This window comes from Cimex lectularius, unplaced genomic scaffold, assembly GCF_000648675.2.
Source record: "Cimex lectularius strain Harlan isolate CLEC.00 unplaced genomic scaffold, Clec_2.1 scaffold115, whole genome shotgun sequence".
Taxonomy (NCBI): domain Eukaryota; kingdom Metazoa; phylum Arthropoda; class Insecta; order Hemiptera; family Cimicidae; genus Cimex; species Cimex lectularius.
The window spans coordinates 159381-179052 of NW_019392707.1; the positions used below are offsets into that span (position 1 = coordinate 159381).

The 19672-nt window shown below is 31.3% G+C and overlaps 1 protein-coding gene across 6 annotated transcripts in view; it reads right to left on the reverse strand.

Moving 5' to 3' along the window:
* Positions 1 to 7974: 7974 nt before the first annotated feature.
* LOC106666929 (homeobox protein onecut) overlaps positions 7975 to 19672 on the reverse strand; it is a 96722-nt gene continuing 85024 nt past the window's right edge. For 4 of the 6 annotated variants that reach the window (XM_014394476.2, XM_014394475.2, XM_014394474.2 and 1 more), the window contains 2 exons: positions 10960 to 11072; positions 7975 to 9706 (listed from right to left, as the gene is read on the reverse strand). In XM_014394476.2, coding sequence (XP_014249962.1) covers positions 9512 to 9706; positions 10960 to 11072 — 308 coding nt within the window. In that variant the 3' untranslated portion in view covers positions 7975 to 9511. The remainder of the gene's footprint in view (positions 9707 to 10959; positions 11073 to 19672) is intronic. The other 2 variants (XM_024226290.1, XM_024226289.1) reach the window with 1 other exon arrangement.

Here is a 19672-nt window from a genome sequence, read left to right on the forward strand (position 1 = left end):
TGCAGGCATTTTAGACAGTAGGTTAGCTAGAAATTAAAAATGATTTTTTGTATTGGATTTTTTAAAAATATTTACATGTAAAAATGCCTGATGAGGGGACTAGAATAAAACTGGGACCCCAAAATGCATTAGCAAATAAAAACAAAAAAACAAGAATTGAAAATACATTTATTTGTTATTGGGTTTTTAAATTTGTTACTTTGAATATTGTACATTAATATATTGGTGTTGCAAAAAAAAAAAAAAAAAAGAGGAAAAGTAGAGAAAGGAAAGGATAGACGTAGATATGAATAGAAGGAACCGACAAGTTAAAATTAATATAAAATTATTGCGCCATAAACTCTTCAGGCTTATCAAGTATAAGGGCAGTATCATCTGTAAAACAAAAAGCTGTAGACTTTAGGGGAAATTTAAATAAGTCATTTATGTATAGTAAGAAAAGAATAGCGCCTAAAATTATACCTTGTGGAACACTTTTAATGTTAACTTATTACACACTTAACTTTTCATATTAAATTATTTCTATGAAAATCATTTATTTGAACAAATATTGTTGTCGGTCATTAATGTAAGATTTAAGAAGATCTAAAGGTAATCCCTTTGTCATACTTCTGTAATTTTTCTAACTGTACATTGTGATATATACCAGTGATCCCCCTATGTGTGCTGCGGCTCCCCAGGGCGTCATGGCTGTACTAAAGGGCACTTTTACAAATTTTCCATAAAAAAATATTATTTTTCTATTTATAAAAAATTCTATTCTATTCTAATTATAAAAAACCCTAAAAACTAAACCCCCTTTATAAAAACCCTATAAACTAAGACCCTGGTGGACATCCAAACTCAATATGGATGTTAATGAGACAGCTGCAATTGTGTATTTTATATTATTGTTAAAAAAAAGTAAGAAAAATTAAGAGAACTAAGATATGCTAAAAATTTGCTGTATAGGTACTGTGATATGTTGTTTAATGGAAATAAGTACTGAGTTAAATATGCTATCTTTTCCTTTCAATTTGCAGATCCTGAAGGAGTTTATGGCACAATAATTTTATATTAATTTTAACTTGTAGTTTTCTTCTGTTCTTATCTACATCTATCATTTCCTTTCTCCTCTCTCCTCTTTAATTTCAAGTTGCCTTTCGATCATCCCTTTCCCAAATGACACACATTGTTGCTGGCCATTCTCAAGGCTCTATCCTTGGACCCAGCCTATTCCTTGCAAAGGAGACAATATCTCTCCTTGGGGTAATCCTTTCCTCACTATTCTTGGGCCAAAATGTTTGTTCATTATTTTGACATAAATCAATCTTTTGGAGACTAGAGATGTTATACTGTTAATGTTTCTGGCCGGCATTACTATCTTCCAATTTTTCTTTTAGGACGTCTGTAAGCACATTATCAAATGCTCCTGTATTATCATCAAGAAACAGAGGTACTCTTGACTTTGGTCAGAAAATCCTAGCTGAATATCCATTACTACCGATGCCAGGTTGAGAATAGTGGAACGTTCTTTCCTGAATCCAAATTGTGATTCTGAGTTTATTTTTGATCATCCATTTCCCAACTGACAGACATTGTTACCTGTGGTTCTCAAGGCTCTATCCTTGGACCCATCCTATTCCTTTCATATTTCAACAAAATACCTTGCACTAAGAACGTAAAAATAGCTCTTTACGCTGATGATATCTCACTCTACTCGTTTTCTTGGAGGATGGTACAATATTGAACAGGTTAGACAACACAATGGACAGTTGGAAAATTAAAAGTAATCATAGTAAAATAAAGGCAATAGTTTTCAGCAAGCATAGACCATTGCTATATAAAAAGATCCAAATTGAATGTGTAACTGTGTCATGGTCTGAGTTTATATGTACATATATAAACAAATACATTTATTTTTCTTGTAAAAGTGTTTTTTCTCTCTTTGTTCTTTCATGCTTATTTCATTTATTAAAACAATCAAAAACTCAATATAATAATGAAACATTCCTGATGAAAAATAATTACAAAAACGATTAAACCTCATTTACAATGAAAAATAATTACAAAAACGATTAAACCTCATTTACAATGAAAAATAATTACAAAAACGATTAAACCTCATTTACAATGAAAAATAATTACAAAAATGTAAGGTTTTATAATAATGGTGATTGTGCAAGACAGAAACTGTTTCTCTTGTAAAATGAGCTTTATTTTGACAAGACTTATATAAATTGCTTTGTTTTAATATAAAACTATTCATTGTAAATATTTAAGCTAATTATTATAGGTAATTATGTTAATATATAACAAATGTACACAACCAGTTTTGAAATGATTGTAAATACATGTTCTTTTTTTTAAACTTGAGTTATTAGTTTGCTAACTGAAATGGTCAAATCAAAGTGTAATTCATATATTATTTGTATAATTGTTTGCAAAGGGACATGACATAATTTGGAAAAAAAAATTAAAAACAGATAACTTTACTTTCACAAACAAAATAAAAAATCTGTGTTGTTTTTGCTCTTATTGCCACACATTTACCCATTACAACCTGGAAACCAGACTTAATATTTACTACAGAGCATGTCGAACCACATGATTCACACTGAAGGAAAAACAGACTAGTGTCTTTTTGAAGGTTAGTATTGGGTGAGCGACATGTATGACATGTCACATATTCTTTAATATATCACCTTAACACATTTTCTATTTGCTTTTGTTGAAATCTGTTTTTAATAATCAGTTGACTGTTTGCCGGTTCCAAGCTCAGACAAGAGAAAATTGACTAAATGTTTTGGAGTTCTATGCAATGCTTTGCAAATTTCAGTAAAGTTGGCAAACGAATACTTGCTAAAAAGGGAGCCTTGGAACAAAACCACTTTAAAGAAAAATTGGAAAGTGGTAACTAAAGAACAAATTCTGACAGTGTAAACTAGGCGTAAGACAATGAAAAATATACTCGCCAAAACAACCTAATGTGGTAAAGAGGCAATCCTACTCAACAGAAAGGAATATTATAATATATAGGGCATTCTTCAATAAAATAACACTTAAAAATAGGAGTATCAACAGATGACCAATTTATTAATTATCAATTTATTAATTTGAAAAGAGATGGAAACAACAGAACATATGCAACTGCCCCGGAAAAGGTTATGGTACAAAGGGAACCCATTCTAGAGCAATTTTGGTACTGTACCCCTGAGAAGAATTCTGTACTTCACAAAACAAACAAAAAACTTCACGGAAATCCATTATTAGAAATTGACCGGAAAAATTGGGACCGAATAAAAAAAAATTGTAATAACATAGAATAAAAAAGAAAAATATCATATTTTACTGTTTACTTTTTTATTGGTAGTTCATGGTTTTAATTTTGCATTAAAAAATAAATAAATAAAATAATTTTAAAAAAATCAAAACTTTTATACCCACATTAAATGGGCCTCCTCACTCAATGAAAAATATAGATTATCTTAGTAGCTTTTACTGTAGTATGACTAAGCCTCAACTATAACGCACTACCATTATTTTTTTCGGGTTGATGAAAGCTCCCTCTACAGAAAACCAAGTCAGCACTTACCTTTTTTTTCTTTTTTGAGTAACTCTTGATTAGTCTTCAATTCCAAAAATACACCATCACTGAAGAACAATAATACTTCATACATGTGAATCTAAAATGTCATAGTGAAAAAAAATTGATCAGGATATATAAACAAAATGTAATTTTTTTATATTCAAATCCAATTAATATATTCATTTACTAAAAAATACATCAGTAATACAAGTTTCGTCATTCTTCTATGAAGAATTTAACCTATGTATCTATTTTAATCTACAATATATTGTTGCCGTTTCCAACTGGAAATGTTGCTCTTAAAGATGAGATTCAAAATTACACATTCCAATACATGAGGTAAACATAAAAGTAATACAATCAATGGACATACATAATTACAAAAATTGTAGTTATGCATGTATATAAAATACTTAAATGTAATAAAAAAATATTTAAATATCTTATCCAAAAATTTTGCTCCCTTTGGCAATTATTTCAAGGCCTAACCAAAAACTTGAAATCAAGCAGATTTAGGATTTTTAAAGAAAATAAAAACAAAAATATTTAAATTATATTTATAGTAATTCAAGAGGGGCATAGTGTGAAGGTGTGTGTATGTTTGTGTGATATGTTTCTCTCTCAAAAAATAAAACTGAATAAAAATATCCTAAATTAAAGGAACTTATATAATAAATATATAATCACAATTTTTGGAATTATTGCATACCTTAGTTGCAAATAAACATTTAGGAAAGAAAGTAATATTACATTGACTAAGTGTATATGACAAATTGTAATAATTTGTACAATGATATTAAAATTAAATAATGTGCAATTTTCTTCGTACATTAAAATGGAAAAGAAAGATTATTGTTTTCTAATTAAAATTATTGTTTTTTGTTGTTTTGATTCAATAACACTCCATGTCCAATTTATACTGTCTTTATCAAACATGTATTTACACTTCTGTTTTTATCCAAATATTACTGAAAACATTATAATTATAATAATGAACATTTACATGGGCAACTAGTTGTAAACAAATAGAACAAACTACATATAATTTTAGGCACAATCTGAATCTTAAAATACCCAAATATCCCTAATATTATAGCAAATAGCTGTTTTTATCAATTCTGGGAGACTAATTTCTAAAACCAGTAATTTTTTTTAAATATTTGAAACATTTTTATTGCACCACAAGTACAAAATAAAATTGTCCAATGCCTTTTATCCATTTTTATTTATTTGTGAAAGCATTTCTCACTTGTATTTTGTGCTTTATAGAAACAGACAACTGTTTTTCCTTTGTGTGAGTATGTGACATTTTAATTTAATAATTAATACACAAGCAAAGAAATTTTTATTTTTCTTTCTTTAAACATTTTTATCATTCTATAAAGGTGTTCATTCACACAAAAATATGTCTCTTAAAAAGTTCTATATCAATTTTGTTTATATCAGGTAAAATAATTACAAATTTCAGGCACTACGAGCTGATTTCTAAATAAAATGAAACAGAAACAATTAGAATTACAATTATAAAAGTAATGTCTTCTATTATCAAACACATGTGCCCATTCAACAAACTGAATTTTTATGTATTAAATATATAGACATTTTACTCTCTTCTCAACAATTGCCCTTTAATTATTAATTGCCTGTTCGTCATTTATTTCACAAATACTAAACGAACTAATGCTATCTTAAATGATTATTAGTATTATTTTGTCTTTGATCCCTCATGCATTACTGAATGAAACAATATAATTAACGGGCTTTATTTAAATTTTAATTGTCAATGATTCTTTGTTTTGATTTCCTTTTTTCCCAATACACACATACAATATGTATATGTTATATGTATGTATATATTTGTGTATTTGTGTATATGTATACACACGCTTAATCTCTTATTCTTTATTTACAATTATTTAAGAATATTTCATTTCTAATAGACAACAAGAAACAGCAAATTGATTAAATTGGATGTTATTTCATTTTATTACACACTTTTGTGTTGCAGTAAATTTTTAACTACCAATAAATTATAAAATTAATTATTCACAGTAACATCATCACACAATAACAAATTTGGAAAAAAATATGATTGATAATATATACTATAAAGCAATAGTGTCTCAACTCCACACATAGTGACTATAAGGCATATTTACAGAAAACAAAACAACAAAAAGACTGCATATGTTTACACAATTTTTACTACATTATAGTCTGTTCATATAATAGAATTATTTACATTAGCTATATTTTGTACTTTTGTACATTTTATAAGAATTAAATATTNTTCTTCTTTTCTTTTTTTAATAGAAATGTACATTGTTATTTTTATTTATATCATGGCAAAACTACATTACAAATACTTTATTTTATAAACTCTTTAAAAAGAGATTTAATCTTTTTTTACATAACATAAACTTTGTATAAACCTCTTCATGCCAAGTTCTTTGATTTTAGGTTGTCTGCTTGTTACAGAAGAATCATCTCACAATAGTGAAAAAAGAAAAGAGAGGGCAATACAATGTAAATATAAAAGCAAACAAAGTTTAGCTTATTTTGTGCACTCCCTTGAATTAGCATAGAAATTTACATCTATTAGTGAACCGGACGAAGAGCACAATGGCTCACAGAACATTGATTTACGGTAATACAAATGAATTTCTATAATGTAAATGAAACATGTAAATATTTTCTAAATCATTTATAATAGCTGTACATACTTCTTTATTGAATGTGATTGTCTTTTCACAAACAGATTATACAGATAAATACTTGTATATTTGCTATGTTTTATTGTTTCACATGAAATGCTATCTTAATTACGATTTTTACTATAACTAAAACCTCATTTTTGAACAGAAAACCTGTATAAAGATTGAACTACACAACTAATTGGATTATGAATTTGCAGATATAGAAAAAAATAATTCAGTTGATATTTTTTATTAACTGATATAAATTTCTCGTAATTCATAGATGCAACATTCGACAAAACTTTACTAAAAGTACTACTAACATTAAATTTTCGAAAGTCCAAGGATTAAAGCTAGTACAAGACCGCACTTTCATCTGAAAACTTTTTAAGGATCAATATTTCATATAAGTGAAAAGGAATGGACGATTAAACAATGTCACTAATTGCACTGTCACAATGTCACAAATGGAATCATCACCTAGAAGGTTTTTGTCAATATTCAATGCAAAACTAACAAAAAAATAATAAAATTGATCATATATATATCAATAATAATATTAATAAGAATCATAATAATAAATAATACAGATAAGCACAAGTGTATACTACTTTATCCTGCAAATCAACAATTCATTGATTGAATGTTTACGATTTTACAAATGCTTAAGACATTTATTTTAAACAAACAAACTTGACACTGAACAAGTTGCAAAAGTGTGAATTATAAATTCCTGAGATATCTACATGCAACATATTAATTTAATGTATTTTTACATATAATTTAGATTGTAGGATTTTTATCATTGGGCTAACAGGTATGTTGAAAATTTCATTAACAATATTTTGTTTCTCAATTTACACTAATTAACAGCATATAAATACATGTGCTCTCAATCAACTATTCTTAATTTATCCATTTATATCATGCATACCAATCAATCTTTACAAATTAAATATTATATATATATATTATTTACAAGGTAATGTTTTATTTACAATTTCAGTTAAAGCATATCATTTTTCCTTGATGCCACAGACTCTTTTCCTAACAATATGAATTGTTACATTTAAAATGTTAATGTCCCATTTCTATAAAAGAACAAATCACATATTTGATACATTTTTAAATTTGGTTGGAGTCAATATATCAATGATAATTTCTACAACTTCTTGTTCTTGATTAGTTTTCTTTGTGAATTACCAGTGTTTCTTCAAAAGCTTTTATTTGTAATATTTTGTAAATAGGTAAAAAGTGCTTCAACACCAAGTAAATCCTTGTTAATGAGTAGTTTCCCGATTCTGACCCATGATAAAATCCTCAAAATTTTAATGGTGAAAATAATTCATTACTTTAAATTAAAAAAAAAAGCGTAATAATTTATGATGCAACTAAGAGAAATAAATACGCTTGTTTCTCATACAAAAATTAAATAAAGGAAAAAGTGTAAAATATGAATAGCATTGTGATATTCATCAACCCAGTAGGTGGTAACTTTAAAAAAATATTACGCATGATTCTTAAAAAGTACTTTTTACTAACTTAATCCATTTTTCAAAACTTATCAACTTTTATAAAAGATATGCTAAAAAAATAGATTAAAAATAAAAGTATATTTAAAATAAATAATAAAAATATATATGTGATGGTGTTTGTGATGAGGATACTAGGGTTTGTGTCCCCCCCCCCAAAAAAAAATATATATATAAATTCATTTTTTACATAGTAAAAACCTTCTTTGGCAAATTATCATTGGAATGTTAAAACTCGAATTCGAATCAAGACTAGTGGAAATTGTTTTTTGTTATGGTGAAACCCTTGACTTTAGGCATATTAACAACATTTTTTTTTTTGACTAGAACAAAAACTTTAACAATAAATAAATTAATTCATTTCTTTTTTTGACTAGATATCTCTATGACATTTCCTTAAGACTAGATACAATATTGAAGGAATGTTTTAATATCACTTTACGTTTTAACTGATTAAAATAAACATACATCTTTAAGAATGTAACACAGAACATTTGGAGTCTGTTTTGATAAAAGCTACATAAATTAAATATAAAATTTAAATTAAAAAATTATATATTCCATGACTGTCCGAAAACAATATCTACTGAAGATATTAATGTAGTATATTTTTACTTAAAAAATCAGTAATAAATAAATAACTCTGTCGATTAATAATCGTTGTTTTGCAAAAATGAATAATAATCTTTGGTTTTAAAATGAAACAATAAAATTGTAGAACTTCTACACTTTCTCAACAGCATACACTGCTCAAAATAATTATATTTTTCATTCATAAATTAGAAAAAGGTGGCTGTAAATAATAAAATATGGCACCTCAAATGCTAAAAAAATCATTAAATAAATAAAAAAGTTTCAAGATATTGCTTTGAGCACTGCATTTTGTTGTCACAATTATGAAGTATGATTCTGATTTTTTTTCAATAGTAATTTTTAGTGTTAGGACACTTGTTTTATATAAGTACATTGGCAATGGAGTACTTTAAAGCTTCATCTCCCAAAGGTGCTATTGTCTTAATGCAAGGCACAACTATTTCCTCTACCCAATCATACACAGTTCTTCATATATTTAATTGTACATTATAAATAAGAATATCTAAATTTTTGTCCATTTTATACAAATGTGCGAGTTCAGTTGTACTAATTTCATAAGTATATCCACTTAAGGAAAGGGTGAGCGTTATTCGAATAACATTCATTCTTTTATCAATGATTACAGCAAAACCGACACTCTACCAGACTAGATAAACCGCTTATCCCACAGTAACTAGACAAAATAAAATAATTGTCTGTTACCAAATAACATCACATCTTTGTTTACTAAGTTCTGAAACAATTAGAATGTTAGAATCTGAAGAAGTGAAAACTTTAAAAAATATATCAAACAATATTTATTATAATAGTAGTTATTAATTATTATGCTTTGTAATATAGAATATTCATAGAACAGTAACCAGGGTATATATGTTGTCACTGATTTTTTTTTTAAACTTTTGGCAAAATATGGGTTCATTGTACCCAGTGGACGGAATGTTAGATATTTCCATATGAATCTCCTTTGCACTATTGAAACAAGTACGGCCCGATATTTCTATATGATATTGTATACAAGAACTGTGCAGATCGTACTTGAGAAATAGGGTGCCAACAGTCTGTGCAGTGAAGACATGGTAAGCTCATAGAAAGACGAGATGTTGTACTGGAAATGGACTATGTCACAAGAGGTCTTGCTGGCCAATGTTGTCACTAGGTGACTGGATGTTCCCAGATGGTTTTGTTTCAGTCTCGTCTTTCCACTTATCCATTGATCGTCTTCTTGCATTCATGAAAAAATTGCCAACTGTTGTTGGTTCTAGTCCGAGTTGTCTTGCGATGGTCACCTGCATCTCTTTTGAAGGCCTTTTCGTTTCCTAGAAAGAAGATAACAATTTAAATCAAGATGTAAAAATATTGTCCCAATTTTATCTGCCTAAGTTGGAATTATGTTATACAATTAGCAACAATGGCTTAGTTTTGAAGTACATCAGAAGGTTCCTCTGGCTCAACAGCAACAGCCAGCTCGTATCCTTTTCACCATTAAATATTACTAATGTCCTGATACAGAAACACCCATCCATCATCAATCTTATCTATAGACACAGTTGCTTTGTGGTTAATGGTCTTATTAAAATTCTCTTTTTCCATTACATGCCAAAAGTACATCAAGATACAAAAATTAATAATCATCTTTAACATATGTAAAAGATAAAACTATTTTACAAGTTAACTGTTTGATAACCAAAATCAGGATTAGGTGGATAGAATCAAAACACTAAAACTAAACTAAACTGTAAACTAAAAATAGCAATTGCATATTATAAATAAATATTTTTCAAATTTTTGTTTAATTTTAAAACTATTGTGTTACACAATTGAAGAAAGTATAGATTTGTTATAAGTGAAAACAATTTTCTTTGAATCATGTTATCTTCATCAAGGGGAAATGATTAGTATAAAAAGGGACGGGTTGCTGTATATATTTACTCTCATGAATTTTCATGCTAACAGTATGGAAATAACTGGGTAGATGCAGATGTTTAAAACCCCTGACTTCTTGTAAAATTAATTGTCTGTCTACAAAGGTTTCTTGTAAAATTGGCAATTTAATTGAAATCACTCCCCCCTCCATCTGTCTAAGCAATTAGAAGGAAAAAATTGAAAGGCAACGTTAAATTATAGAAATGTATGGTGATTAGTGACTGTTAGTCGATAATTATTCAGATATTGTGAGATGCGGTCTGGTGTGATGTAGGTTTCATAAAAACATTTTCTTTATCGTTCCAACGACTGGCACTTTCAACACGACACGCAAGAATGGCACAATTACACAGAAGACAAACACTTTGAGCCCTGAAGATGATCTCAATAAAGATCGAAACATTGGCACGATAAAGAAAATGTTTTTCTGAAACCTACATCACACCAGACCGCATCTCACGATTTCTGAATAGTTAAATTATAGTTTAAAAGTAATGAAGTTTAACTGAGCACTGAATTATTTCCATTAATTAGTTAGATGTTTACTTAGTTACTATTTAACTGTTAATACTCTTACATCTATATATTTTTTGTTTAAAATGTAAAATTTGTCTGATGATCATGGCAAGGGATCAGGTAATATTACCTTAAAAATAGCCTGCAGGGTACGTCGCTGAAGGTCTGTGAAAACTAAACGTGGTTTCTTGGGAGCAGATGTATGGTCTGAGTGGATCGTTGATTCGTCTTTCCGTTTGCAAGCTGAAATGAAAAGCTTCAATCAGTTTGTAACCAAAAAAATGCAGTATTCTTATTTTTTCTTTTTTTCCATTTTTTACTAACAGTGTTTGATTTTAGATTTCAACAAAACGCACAACCTTTATGGCAAGATAAATTTGTGAACCAAAAGATTTTTTTTAAATAAATAAAATATTCAGTAAAGACAGGAAAATATTGTCAACGCTGGTTTGATTGTCTTAATTGAAAATAATTTAAAAAATAATAATAATACATTATAATATTATTTTTGAGAGATAACAATTGTTTGAAGACAGATTTAATGCTTTGTGCCAAAAATTTAAGAATTTAATTATTTCCAATATTACTTACAAAATTAAAGTTATTTACTAGTTGGAAAGAAGTTTAAAAAAACTTAAATAAAACAATTCAATAAAAAATTTTGTTTGTCCTTATTGTTGATGTCACTAAACTCGTTTATTAATAGTTATTGCATTATAAATCTGATATATTTTGTTCCAAAAGGCCCAAAACAACCACACACAAAAATTTACATATCAAAATAAATACCATTCCAAAGTCATTATTGTTAGCTACACTGTATTTCAATAATTGCTGAAAATACACAAGGTCTGTGGCCTTAAAATAACTTTTTGTTGAATTTTGTCATTTTACAACTAACGGTATAAAATAATTCATTTGCACTGTATTTAGTTAATATCTTACAAACCAAAACTGTAAAATTGATTCCATAATGTTCTTGGTCAAATTTTGACATTTTAGTTATTTTTAAAAATCCCCTCCTCATCCGGCTGGCTTACTATTATCATATTGAAGGATGATAATTAATAGAGATATTAATATCATCACATCTCAGTCTTATCCGTCCAGCCATGGAGGTAGGGCTCCACCAACATCTAGTTCATTTCAGCGAACAATCACTTCCTAAATCCAAACCCATTCACACTTTCACTCATTCTTAAATACATCCTTTCCTATTAACATACCATTTACTCAATGATGAGATACTCAAATTCCTCCATCATCCATTACACCTATTATTCTGCCATAGACCCCCTCACACTACACATTCATGCTAATAAATTACACCATTCTCAACACAGGACAGAGAACTATCATTACTATAAACAATAAAAAAACCCTGTTTCTTCCAAGAATCAGAACAGATACTCACTGCCGTACTCAAACACAATTCTCATATCGGTTGGCATTTTTATGTGCTCTCTATATGGAGCCAAGGAATTGCACCCTTCAATTAGGTGAGGAACATCGAACAATGTTTCTCTGCATGCCGGACACATGTATGGGCTTTGTCCTAAAAATAAGTGTCCGTGTTTCAAACTTGCATGGCATATTCTTGGTAGAGTGAGGATGACCTTTCTTCTTCAAGTCAGGCCCTCTGAGGGCAACCTATCGATAGTGCTGTTGATACCCAAGATCTGCTGATCCAGCCCACTGACGCTATCACTTTCAGTCATGTTTTTTATGGCATTTTTGGCATCAGGGGCCAGATTGGAGTGGTTTTGTCCGGAGGTTGGACCTTTTGATGTAAGTGACCTTAGCTACCTCATCTCCTGTGTGTCCGGGTATGACCGTTTTGCTGTGACATTCCAGTTCATGGTATCTCTCAAGGAGAGCACAATGAGAGGGTTAATGGAGAACCTGTCACATACAGCGGTAACTGTGAGAGAGTCTGTGCAGACCAGCTAAGAGGAGCCACCATTGTCTCGAATCACCTCATACAATTCCACCATTTACACCATTGGGAGCAACCGTGATGTGGACACACCCTGTGTCAGTGTCAACTTCTTTAGAGTCAATCATACCCATGCAATAATCGGTAACCCTGTCTTATTATGGCTACATATCATTGTATGATTTTTTTTATAGTTCTTTATTTTGAAACTCATTTAAACAAAAATATGGCGGTAAAATTTTCTTTGTATCAAATAAAAATAAAAAGTATATCACCTTCATTGGGCTATGAAGAACTCATAGGTTTCTTGAAAAACAAGAGTCAAGTCAATGTCTATATACAGCAGAACTCATTATTATTGTTGTTTTATATACAGTAGAATATGTACAATATGAAAAAAAATTTCACTTCGAAAAGCAAAAGTTTTGCTTCAAAAGTTCTGCGGTCAAACTTAGCCAGTGATTAAAAAAAAGAAGGTGGAATTTCCACTTGAGTTCTGCGAGGTGATAAACCTGTAAGGTCGTTGGGGCACAAATCCCCCTACAAAAGATGGACAGACCAAAACAAAGAGATTAGTATAATCTGAAGTACCAAGCAACAAATGGCGCAAATTTGCTTAAAATATTTTTGTCCATGTTAAAATCCTACCGTAAACTATAGTACAAAATCTATAAATTGATTTTATACCTGTTGATAAAGATAAAAGTCAGTAATGACCCGTAAATTAAAAACCTGTGATCTAATATTCGATTCGGAGTTGCACTCAAAGAAAATGGTGGAATGGTGTTTGTCAGATGATTAACAAGATAGCTGGGGGAATTTCTTTTAGTAAGCTTTCGGCGCTCCTCTGCTTACCGCATTTTCGTTAAAAATGGCGATACGTTTTCTTTCTTCACGGAACGTCGAATTTCTGCGTACAATTGATAAATTAACCGAAAAGAATGAAATAAAACTTAAGTTAATATCCGTTCATACGACTTAAAACAGGAGAAGGGTCTTTATGGGCAACTATCATTATTTTAGCATTAACTAAGAACGAATCTCTTAGAAAGGCGAATAGACTTTCTTATTATTTAGCCTTCTTTGTTTTGAAGTTAGACTTGACGTTGAAGCTCTTTTTCGGTCGCTTATAAGTAATGAACTATCGATCGCCGAGGAACGCGAGTTGTTAATGTCGAAGGGATCATGTGAAAATGCTTTCGACTTTATTCTCCTTAAAACCTAAAACTTCGTGGTCGGCGTTAAGGACAACCGAAACGATTAGTCGGATACCATAGATAAAATATTCTATTCTAGATTTATTTGTTTAATTACAATGGTAAAACATTGCATTTCAAACTCGTAAAAACATTTTAAAAGTTGCCGTTGTGAATCAGAAATTCAAAATTTACCATAACTAAAAATTTATTTTTACCTAGGTTTTTAATTTTCCGTGTCACATTTTATAAAGTTTCTTTGAAAAGACCTCAGCGCTATTGTTTGTGTTTGTTTTTTGTACGTCAGTATTACAATGTCTTCTGCATTTCTTACATTTAACTTTGTTTTATATTTTGTTGTTTTCGTGGTTTATTGGATATAGATAATAATTTATTACATACAATATCTATATGATCGTGATAATAAAACATAGGATTTTAACATTATCACAGTCTGACTGATTCATGTTAAAGCTAATAAAAGGATTTTTTATCATATTTAGCAATAAAAAATTTGCATTGAAATAGTCATAAATTACATTTAATAACAAATTTAAAGCATGACTATCAAAGTTTCGTAAAAAGCTGGAACAATCAAAATATTATTGTTTAAACTATTTACATTACATTTATGCCATTTAAATAATTAATAGAATATATCGGGCCCAAAATGGAGCCCTGAGGCAACCCCACTTTACTTTGTTTGGATGAGGTATTATTTACAGTCACAATTTGATATCAATCAATTATAGAGCCTGAGCAAAATCTAATGAGGATCCCCGTATACCATAGTGATACAGCTTATCTAGCAGAATCTTGTGATCAACTCAAGGTCTTTGACAGGTCGCATAATGCCAAAGTTGTTATAAATATTTTTTAACATGTTATTTATTAGAGCTGTTGATCTAAACACTTCTTATTTCCATACGGCGATGCAGATAAAATGTTATAAGTTAACAAGGATGTTATAAGTTGTTATAATGTTATAAGTTAAGGAAAGGCCCATTCGGGAAAAGCGGTAAAATTTACATTGGCATGAAATATTTTATATAACGTTAATGAGCTTTCTTTGAATTTTCTGTGCCTCCGTCACGACTATTTTACAGAAGTGGGATGTATCTCACATAACAGAAACGTGTCATGCTTTGGTTTCATACAGAGAGTGTGTAGGCCGAAGGATTTAAGAATGTTTCTCGAGCACAGAGGTCGATTTCTGGGTCCCCTGTTCCGTTTTTTAGAGTACGTGGGAGTATTTTACTGTATTGTATATAGACTCGACGATCTCGGGGGCGTTCAGGACCATCCCCTTGGCCAGTCTGTGCTGCGACCTCCCAACTTACTCCTCCCAAACTTCGGAGAGAGCAGCTGACCCTCGGTTACGCGTCCGGATTCTTGGCCAAGCCGGGGCACCCTCTCGCTAGGACGATCTTCGTACAGAGTTGTCTATGACAAACTTCACCCGCGGACGCGACCCCTCAGGTTTCGCTTCGGTGTGGCTTCAGGGAGGGTCGGGTTGGCGCTGGGGACAATTCTTCAGCTAAGCGACCGACCGACATCTCCCTGGACCTTTACGACCAAATTCGTCCGCGACATATATCTCATCAAGTTTTTTTGCTAACATGCAAAGTTAATAAAGTCATTGAAAAAATAAATAAATAATTTTTTCTCAAAATGTGGATCATGGCTGATCCTTTTGACGTGAAACATCTTTAAAATCACACGGAAACATTTGACTAACAGAACAGAATTATATTAATAAATCATAATAAATTAATAAATGCATTAATAAATCCCTCAAAGACGTGCGATGTCATTTTTTAGCTTATATCGTCAGCTCGCTGAAACGATCTTGAGTTTGCGTCGCTCCCTCGAAGGTTGTCGCGTAGCGAGGGCACACAGCGTTGACTGGCCGAAACCAGTGCTCTATCTTCTTTTCAATCCGCGTGACACCGGATCAAATATGGTAGCGCGATGGCTTGTATGTTTATGTATAAAGTTTGGATCTTTCGAGTTAAGTTATAATAAGTGTGTTTTGGACAATATTTCTACGTAAAAACGTGAAGTAAGCATGTAAAAAAACTGTAGATTTGTATAAGGCAGCCTCAACTCGCTCAAAAGCCAGATGGAAATATAAATTATGCATATCGTTGGAAAGAGGAGGCTTTGAGCACAAGTAATTCGATGTCCGATGCGTAGCGAGCGAGACTTTAGGGAGCGTCACAAATCTAGCATAGCGTGATGCCCAGTGAAGACGCCAACGGCGCGAATTCCTTTACGCTCACAGTTAGTCGTTTTCACGACCGGATTTCGAGCTTATAGCTCATCATCAGGTTGAAGGAGACTACAACCTGATGATGAGCTATAAGCTCGAAATCCGGTCGTGAAAACGACTAACTGTGAGTAGGAACTATCTTTCTAAAAAGATTGAACAACACGCTCACTCCACCATTTATTATTTCTGCTCCTTTACCGCTGCTTTCCTCGAAACGATGGACATAAGGCTCAGTTCTAGTGTCAACCTTGTTCAACATACACTGACAGCCAAAAAATCCGACCCAATTGATTTTTTTTTTCATTTTCTCGATAAAAGAAAATTCTACCCTTAAATTGTCTCATTGTTTTTACTAATAAATATTTGTTTATGCTATGTTTTAAATTGGGAATTAGAGGTAAACGCATTTAACCCTTAATCCAAAACAAAGATAGAGGATTTTTCAATGTTTACTTTTTACGGAATTTAAAATGTTTACTCAGTCTCATTTGAATTCTGAAGCAATAAACTGTTTAGTTTCATCTTTGTTTTCTTAATTTTAATTTTTAAACTTAAAAATGCCACTTAGTGGTGACGATATTGCGCGTGGTGTAGCAATTATTGACGATGGATTCCATCAGGTATGCGGCTACTGCCATCGGAGTTTCCTACAAAACTGCGAGACGCCGAAAGACGTTTTCGAGAAATTGGGTCCTACCATAGAAGGCCGGTTTTGGACACCCCAGGGTGACAACCACAGGTTGTTCGTTTTTTACTTTGAGAATTTTGCGAAACCGGCACCTTACTGTTGTTCAAGCGATTCATCAGCTCTAGGAAGTTCGAGGTGTCCAAATTTCTGAACGCACTGCTCGAAGAAGATTAAATCAGTAGACTGATGGCATTTCGCCCCGTAAGAGATTGACGAACACGCAGAGTTGCACGGCTCGCGGTTGCTCGAGGTCACAGCCATTGGTCTTTGGACGATTGCCTGCTGTACGTTTTACAGATGAGGGTAGATTTGCTGTACGATCTCCAGATGGGCGTGAAAGATTGTAGAGAAGGTGAATTGAAAGGTATGAAGCCTGTAATATTTCCCAAAGCCAACCTTTTCAACGTAGCTCAGGTGGGAATTTCAATGGAGAATCGCACAGAGTTGGTTGTCGTTCGTGGAGGGTCTTTGACGGCCACTCGTGTGGATGAAATTTTGGAACATCATGCGTTGCCTATTCACGATGAAATCAGCGACAATCCTATTGTAATGCACGATAATGCCCGTCCACTTGTCGCTCATATAGTACAACCGTACCTTCAACAGCATAACATCTAGCCCGTTCTCCAGACTTGAACCCCTCGAACATTTATGGGATAACCTCAAAAGACGAATAAGAGAACGTCCTGATACTCTCCACGATCTTGAAAGGTCTCTTTGTGATGAATGGGGTACCCTCCCTGGAAAGAGACATTTCCAGACTGGTAGAAAGTATGCTGAGGCTTCTTCGAGATGTAAGGCAAGAGGAGGAAATACGCGATTTTGGAATGCTAATTAAAAATCTAAAATAAAATTAAAACAAATTTTATCTGTCCGTCTTTTTTTAAAATTTTTCATTTTCCTTAGCAATGTACATTTTTAAAAACCTTTTTAGACAAAGACTTAATTATCAAACGTTAAAAAACATGAAAATTTGATTAATATCTACAAATATATACAAATCAAGTTAAATTACAAGTGGGTGGAATTTTTTGGCTGTCAGTGTATTTATAAATGCATTCCCTGTGACACGATTGTGAAATACGTATGCTGACGATACGAAGCATTACATTGTTCATCGTGGAGGGTGAGTGGTATACTAACAAATTGAGTCGTATCATCATTAAGTTTTGTCACAGATGGAAACTCAGGCTAAATACTGCAAAAACTGGGCCAATACGTTTCACAAAACTTATATCCTACACTTACGGAAACTATAAGAATTGGCGGCTCTAATGCTACCTGGAGCAAGTGTGCAAAACCTTATTTTACACCTGGATAATAAATTTAACTTTGATGTCAACACTCGCAAAAAGGTTGAAAAAGGGAAGTGCGCCACATGAAATTAAAAGGTTAACCAGCTCATTTTTTTTTTTCACGTGAGAGTACAATGACAGTAAAAAAAGAACCTTTCCAAAAATGTAAGGCTGTTGTATTTATTTATTTATTAAATTACCTATTTATTAATTAAATGATTTAACTTATAAATAATAATTTAAATAATAAATATAAATCATGTATATAGTATACTATTGATAATAATATATAATTCACTAATTTCGTGGTCCGCTTGACCTATTAATATATTACAATTAATTAAGGTTTTTAATTGAGATAAAAAGTCAATGGCACGAGCGGGATTCGAACCCACGATCTTCGGCTAGATAGGCCGCTNATTAAATTATTTATGTATTTATCTATTTATTAAAGTGTATGTGTATTTAGCTTTGATATTGTAATAATAGTCTAGTCAAACAGCGGCCCTGTGTCCTAAGCCTGTAGCGCAAAAAATTTTTCTTCTTATCCTAGTGCAATCAAAGTAGTGTATTTTTTTCTCCACTTTTTATTTATTTATTTAGGCTAGTAATTCTTGTAAATCTATTTACCTCTGCTACTAGGAAGTACAGTGGTCCAAGCCATTTTCCCTTGTAATATACTTTTTTACAATGTATATATCGGATTATGTATTAATAAACGTCAATTAACTACCTAACACGTTAATACTGAAAACTGGGCAATCCAGAAGAAATCCAAATAAAATGATGTGTATTCAGTACATACATTTATACAGTATAGACCTATTAATAACTGCCTTAGTAAAAAAACAATTTTGTCTTTTTCAAAAGATTGCACAACACATTCACTCCACCATTTATCATTTCTACAGCTTGGTGTTTGACAAATAATGTAATAAACATTTGAATATAATATATTCGTTGATTCATGAGGTATATCGTACAACTGGGTCAACCGTGACATCAACTTAATGTGATTTTATTCAAATTTTCTGCGCATTTGTAAAGTGTTTTGTTGTAAATTTTTGATTTTTTTAATTTCAAGGTATCTTCCGGGGATGTTAATAAAAGAGAAGACCTGTTAACTTAACATCACGAATTAACTACACCACTTGGCGAGTAAATTTAGTTACAGGGATTTTTTTTTTACCGGCAAAGCAAATGACAGTACATAAATATGGGAAAATTCCGATTTCATTGAATTTGATTTGAAACAATAATTCCGTTACTGGGTTCCATGAAAAAGCCGTTCAGCTTCAGAAATTTGGCTTTTGCAGAAAAGGCAAAGCGTTGCTCGATGTGGAGAAGAGTTTGCCAAGAGTTGAACGTAGTTTTTCCTGTTTAACCTTCCCCAGTAGTTATCTAGATTCAAAAGAAATTTATTTCAACATACAGACCGATCTGCAAAGTTAGCCCT